The 6,338-nt window shown below is 49.0% G+C and overlaps 2 protein-coding genes across 5 annotated transcripts in view; both read right to left on the bottom strand.

Moving 5' to 3' along the window:
• Positions 1 to 6,120, bottom strand: part of LOC121557803 (ADP-ribosylation factor-binding protein GGA3-like) — a 20,201-nt gene extending 14,081 nt beyond the window's left edge. The window contains exons 1-3 of one of the 4 annotated variants that reach the window (XM_041871263.2): positions 5,917 to 6,120; positions 4,374 to 4,458; positions 3,806 to 3,881 (exon numbers count right to left, since the gene is read on the bottom strand). In XM_041871263.2, the coding sequence (XP_041727197.1) occupies positions 3,806 to 3,881; positions 4,374 to 4,458; positions 5,917 to 5,962 (207 nt within the window). In that variant the 5' untranslated portion in view covers positions 5,963 to 6,120. Of the gene's footprint in view, positions 1 to 3,494; positions 3,560 to 3,805; positions 3,882 to 4,373; positions 4,459 to 5,916 lie in introns of those variants that run through there. The other 3 variants (XM_041871262.2, XM_041871265.2, XM_041871264.2) reach the window with 3 other exon arrangements.
• On the bottom strand, positions 765 to 3,276 carry LOC123483354 (sialidase-like). Its single transcript, XM_045213188.1, has one exon. The coding sequence runs from the start codon at positions 3,054 to 3,056 to the stop codon at positions 804 to 806; it is 2,253 nt and encodes a 750-aa protein (XP_045069123.1). The 5' UTR covers positions 3,057 to 3,276; the 3' UTR covers positions 765 to 803.
• Positions 6,121 to 6,338: the final 218 nt, after the last annotated feature.

Here is a 6,338-nt window from a genome sequence, read left to right as displayed (position 1 = left end):
GTCTCTTACATAAGCTAACAAATGGAATCGTTTTATGATGGTCATACCAAGGATCATTTAGCTAATTGACTTGGAATTTTAAGACCCCTTAAGGTATCAATATATATATATATATATATATATATATAAACATAGAATATGTCCTTACTGCTATTAGCCAATAGAAACGCATTGAATAACAGATTCACTACATGGAACAACAGATAGTAAAAAAAAAAGAATCTAAAGGAAGTTTGTTCTGAAGTGTCTGTACTATATCTGAGAGATTTAAAAAAGACAAGAAACAATTATATATATATTTTTTTTGTATTTATCCCCTTATTTTAGGCACTAAACTATCTCCATATATACTTCAATTCGTTTCTTTAAACTGGTACCAGGGACCTTAAAACAAGTCTTGTGAGGCTTGTGGGCGTCCTAGAGCAAAATGGAGAACGCCATCGTGAGCGTCTCATCTTTCAATAGAGTGGTCATAATACATTGTAGGCCAAACCGTTCGGACGCTACATAGGTTTTTGTGAGAAGCAGCCCATTCCGCAGATGCGGAAAGGCGATATCGGCGGATGCGGTGGATTGAGAAGCAGCCCATGCAAAAAAGCTGATATCTCTAGCTTAAAACAGACGGATATTGATGGGAGATTGTAGGCTAAGGGTTTTAACCTGTCTCCTCCCCTTTCGTCTACTCTGACTGAAGTGGATTTAACAAGTGACATCAATAAGGGATCATGTCTGGATTTTCACCTGGATTCACCTGGTCAGTTCTATGTCATGGAAAGAGGAGGTGTTCTTAATGTTTTGTCCCCTCACTGTATAGGGAATAGAGTGGCATTTGGGGCGCACCATTGACAGACAGCCCCGTGGGTAGACTGGAGTGTGACAGCCCCGTGGGTAGACTGGAGTGTGACAGCCCCGTGGGTAGACTGGAGTGTGACAGCCCCGTGGGTAGACTGGAGTGTGACAGCCCCGTGGGTAGACTGGAGTGTGACAGCCCCGTGGGTAGACTGGAGTGTGACAGCCCCGTGGGTAGACTGGAGTGTGACAGCCCCGTGGGTAGACTGGAGTGTGACAGCCCCGTGGGTAGACTGGAGTGTGACAGCCCCGTGGGTAGACTGGAGTGTGGCAGCCCCGTGGGTAGACTGGAGTGTGGCAGCCCCGTGGGTAGACTGGAGTGTGGCAGCCCCGTGGGTAGACTGGAGTGTGGCAGCCCCGTGGGTAGACTGGAGTGTGACAGCCCCGTGGGTAGACTGGAGTGTGACAGCCCCGTGGGTAGACTGGAGTGTGACAGCCCCGTGGGTAGACTGGAGTGTGACAGCCCCGTGGGTAGACTGGAGTGTGACAGCCCCGTGGGTAGACTGGAGTGTGACAGCCCCGTGGGTAGACTGGAGTGTGGCAGCCCCGTGGGTAGACTGGAGTGTGACAGCCCCGTGGGTAGACTGGAGTGTGGGGGCGCACCATTGACAGACAGCCCCGTGGGTAGACTGGAGTGTGGGGACGCACCATTGACAGACAGCCCCGTGGGTAGACTGGAGTGTGACAGCCCCGTGGGTAGACTGGAGTGTGACAGCCCCGTGGGTAGACTGGAGTGTGGGGACGCACCGTTGACAGACAGCCCCGTGGGTAGACTGGAGTGTGACAGCCCCGTGGGTAGACTGGAGTGTGACAGCCCCGTGGGTAGACTGGAGTGTGGGGGCGCACCATTGACAGACAGCCCCGTGGGTAGACTGGAGTGTGGGGACGCACCATTGACAGACAGCCCCGTGGGTAGACTGGAGTGTGACAGCCCCGTGGGTAGACTGGAGTGTGACAGCCCCGTGGGTAGACTGGAGTGTGACAGCCCCGTGGGTAGACTGGAGTGTGACAGCCCCGTGGGTAGACTGGAGTGTGACAGCCCCGTGGGTAGACTGGAGTGTGACAGCCCCGTGGGTAGACTGGAGTGTGACAGCCCCGTGGGTAGACTGGAGTGTGACAGCCCCGTGGGTAGACTGGAGTGTGACAGCCCCGTGGGTAGACTGGAGTGTGACAGCCCCGTGGGTAGACTGGAGTGTGACAGCCCCGTGGGTAGACTGGAGTGTGACAGCCCCGTGGGTAGACTGGAGTGTGACAGCCCCGTGGGTAGACTGGAGTGTGACAGCCCCGTGGGTAGACTGGAGTGTGACAGCCCCGTGGGTAGACTGGAGTGTGACAGCCCCGTGGGTAGACTGGAGTGTGACAGCCCCGTGGGTAGACTGGAGTGTGGCAGCCCCGTGGGTAGACTGGAGTGTGGCAGCCCCGTGGGTAGACTGGAGTGTGACAGCCCCGTGGGTAGACTGGAGTGTGACAGCCCCGTGGGTAGACTGGAGTGTGACAGCCCCGTGGGTAGACTGGAGTGTGACAGCCCCGTGGGTAGACTGGAGTGTGGCAGCCCCGTGGGTAGACTGGAGTGTGACAGCCCCGTGGGTAGACTGGAGTGTGGGGGCCCCGTGGGTAGACTGGAGTGTGGGGGCCCCGTGGGTAGACTGGAGTGTGGGGGCCCCGTGGGTAGACTGGAGTGTGACGGCCCCGTGGGTAGACTGGAGTGTGGGGGCCCCGTGGGTAGACTGGAGTGTGACGGCCCCGTGGGTAGACTGGAGTGTGACAGCCCCGTGGGTAGACTGGAGTGTGACAGCCCCGTGGGTAGACTGGAGTGTGACAGCCCCGTGGGTAGACTGGAGTGTGACAGCCCCGTGGGTAGACTGGAGTGTGACAGCCCCGTGGGTAGACTGGAGTGTGACAGCCCCGTGGGTAGACTGGAGTGTGACAGCCCCGTGGGTAGACTGGAGTGTGACAGCCCCGTGGGTAGACTGGAGTGTGACAGCCCCGTGGGTAGACTGGAGTGTGACAGCCCCGTGGGTAGACTGGAGTGTGACAGCCCCGTGGGTAGACTGGAGTGTGACAGCCCCGTGGGTAGACTGGAGTGTGACAGCCCCGTGGGTAGACTGGAGTGTGACAGCCCCGTGGGTAGACTGGAGTGTGACAGCCCCGTGGGTAGACTGGAGTGTGACAGCCCCGTGGGTAGACTGAAGTGTGGGGCGCACCATTGACAGACAGCCCCGTGGGTAGACTGGAGTGTGACCGTACTGCTGCCGCGCTACATGTGACTAAGTTAAAGTCGCAGTCAGTCATTCTCCATTAAAATGAGTTTGAACCCTCTTCTTCAAGCCTCCCGTTGTTACCAGCCAGGTGGGCTGTTAACTCTCATATGCCCTCTTAAACCATATTAGCCACACTCTATCTCTATCTCTCTCTCTCTCTCTCTCTCTCTCTCTCTCTCTCTCTCTCTCTCTCTCTCTCTCTCTCTCTCTCTCTCTCTTTCTCTCTCTCTCTCTCTCTTTCTTTCTCTCTCTCTCTCTCTCTCTCTCTCTCTTCACTAACTAGCAACGCGTGAAACACTGGGCACTGCTGCTTCACGTGACAGAACACACAAGAGCCAAGAGAAGCCCACCAATGCATTTCCTTCATATCTTTCAACTTCTTACTGTGAGGGCCTGTAGAGCCTCTCTCTGCTGCGGAGACTGGATCTTGTGTTATATAGGAGGGGTTTTACTACATTTACATTTTAGTAATTTAGCAGACGCTCTTATCCAGAGCGACTTACAGGAGCAATTAGGGTTAAGTGCCTTGCTCAAGGGCACATCGACAGATTTTTCACCTAGTCGGCTCGGGGATTAGAACCAGCGACCTTTCGGTTACTGGCACTACGCTCTTAACCACTAAGCTACCTGCCGCCCCCAGTATCATATATAGTTATTACTGTAGTATAATAAATGATGGCGTGTTGTTGTCTTACGGTGAGGGCCTGTAGAGCCTCTCTCCGCTGAGGAGACTGAATCTTGTGGGCCAGGAGACGAGTGGCAACCTGAGGACTGGGAATAGGAGAGTGGCTTTAAAATTCTATCATTAAACTACCAGTGTTTTAAAATCTAATACTACATTATAAAACAACCAAAAAAGGTATCTGGTAAAAACAATCAGAGGGCATTTAGAATCACTTTGACCTACTGCTATAAATGGTTATCTATTTCTCTTGGGAGATAACATTACAGAAAAGGGAGAAGTGGTTTTCAGTGATGTCCCACACAACACACAAGTTGTTCCTCAGAATGATAGTGTAATCTAGATTACAAACTAATATGAACACAACTTTGTTGTATTGGAAGGAAACATTTCTTATCCCTGTAAAAAAAGAAAAAAAGAAAATATTTGAAATGTGAAATATCTTGTCTAGCCTCTGCTGTGTCCAAGGGGCGTCCCAAACGGTACCCTATTCCCTATATAGTGCACTACTTTGGACCAGAGACCTATGGGCCCTAGTGCACTATATAAGGAAGGGACACTCAGCCATAGTGTCTCCTCACCCATCAGCCTCCTGGTTGACCTGCTCATAGAAGCCCTGGATACAGTCCCACCTGTCTTCTGGGTTAGACGGGTCTGTGGCCTTGTCTGAGATAGATAGATAGATAGATAGATCAGAGATAATCAATAGATACATTATCAAATCGATCAATCAGCCTAGCTTTGCGTTAGATGGATCTGTGACCTTGCCTGGGATAGAAATATAAACAAATATATATATAAAAAATAAAAATTTACACTTTCAACAGGCTTCCATATGAGAAACGTTTGCACTTCTGATCTAAGGAAGGTCCCTGCGAGTGTGTATTCTACAACGAGGACGTTGTCACTTTGAAGTGGCGTCACAGTGTCTATTGAACTAGAAGCGAAAGCACACCGAGAAGCCGCAGACTGTGTGCCTTGGTGTCTTGTGGTAGGTGTAGGCAGTGGTGTAAAGAACTTAGGTAAAAATACTTTAAAGTACTACTACTTAAGTAGTTTTTTGGGGTATCTGGTTACTTTACTATTTATATGTTTGACAAATTTTACTTCACTACATACCTAAAAAGGAAATTATGTACTTTTTTACTCCATACATTTTCCCTGACACCCAAAAGTACTCGTTACATTTTTAATGCTTAGCAGGACAGGAAAATAAGTCTAATTTACACACTTATCAAGAAAACATCCCTGGTCATCCCTACTGCCTCTGATCTGGCGGACTCACTAAACACATGCTTCGTCTGTAAATGATGTCTGTGTGTTGGATCGTGCCCCTGGCTCTGGTTCGCTTAATATAAGGAATTTTAAATTATTTATACTTTTACTTCTGATACTTAAGTATATTTTAGCAATTACATTTACTTTTGATACTTAAGTATATTTAAAACCAAATAATTTTACTCATGTAGGATTTGACTGGGTGACTTTCACTTTTACTTAAGTCATTTTCTATTAAGGTATCTTTACTTTTACTCAAGTATGATATTTTGGGTACTTTTTCCACAACTGGGTGTCCGTTAGTCAAGGGAAGGAGAATTTTTTTTTGTTTGTATCTGCATGAGCGCATGACTGACTGACAAGATGTAGCCTTTCTCATACTTCCTGTTCTTTCAGAGCTATTGTGTTGCGTTTAAAAGAGCATATTGATAATACATTACAAAACTTCCCTCCACAATCAAACTTAGTAACTTTTTATTCTGTAATTCCCTTTGCGGAATTGGCTACAAATAAACCCTGGGATTTAAAAGGCCACTTCAATGCAACGCGACACCAAGGCAAGCCGAGAGAGACAGTTTCAACTAGTTACAGTAGCTGAAAATACTGCTCGACATTTTTACAAGAACTCATGCAAATGCGTGATATAAAGCCTGTTTAATAAACTGGCGTTACCACTGCAAGGTTCGACTTTCAGTGACGCACAACTTCAAGACGCACAATTTCCAAATGTGAACCACAAGACAAGTTATTGTCAACCGACAAAATATCACTGCACTACTACAAGGAAATACATTTAACTAACTCGCAGAAGAAAAAAAAAACTAATTCCCGTGTCATTGAACTTACTCAGCCACGATTGTAGGCTCTCTCCGCCACTCTCTCTGCTCGCCATGGCGGTTGCGGTCGCCGTGCCCCGGTACTCGGTGTCTTCTCAAACTTCACACCGTCCTCTCAGCGGGCGGAAAGCGCCGTCAAGTCGTCTCGAGGCCAGCCCACAGCCGCGACATGTGACTCGAGTTGCGCTTAGTCAGACGTTCCGACGTTCCAAATGGCACCCTACTGCTAGTGCACTAACCTTTAACCAGATCCTTACGGTTAAAAATAGTGCACTATAAAAGGAATAGGGTGCGATCTGGAACGTCAGAACGTAACTTGCAGACCCAATTATATTACAAGGTCTCCGCAGCCGAGCTCTGTCCCTGGGCGATGCAATGTAAACTACTTTTTCCACAGCAGGTTTTTGAAAAAGCAAATTTTCCTTGTTGGTT

This window comes from Coregonus clupeaformis, unplaced genomic scaffold (assembly GCF_020615455.1).
Source record: "Coregonus clupeaformis isolate EN_2021a unplaced genomic scaffold, ASM2061545v1 scaf0087, whole genome shotgun sequence".
In the NCBI taxonomy this organism is placed as follows: domain Eukaryota; kingdom Metazoa; phylum Chordata; class Actinopteri; order Salmoniformes; family Salmonidae; genus Coregonus; species Coregonus clupeaformis.
The sequence above is the reverse complement of the archived record's forward strand: the minus strand, read 5'-3'. Positions and strand labels throughout refer to the sequence as shown.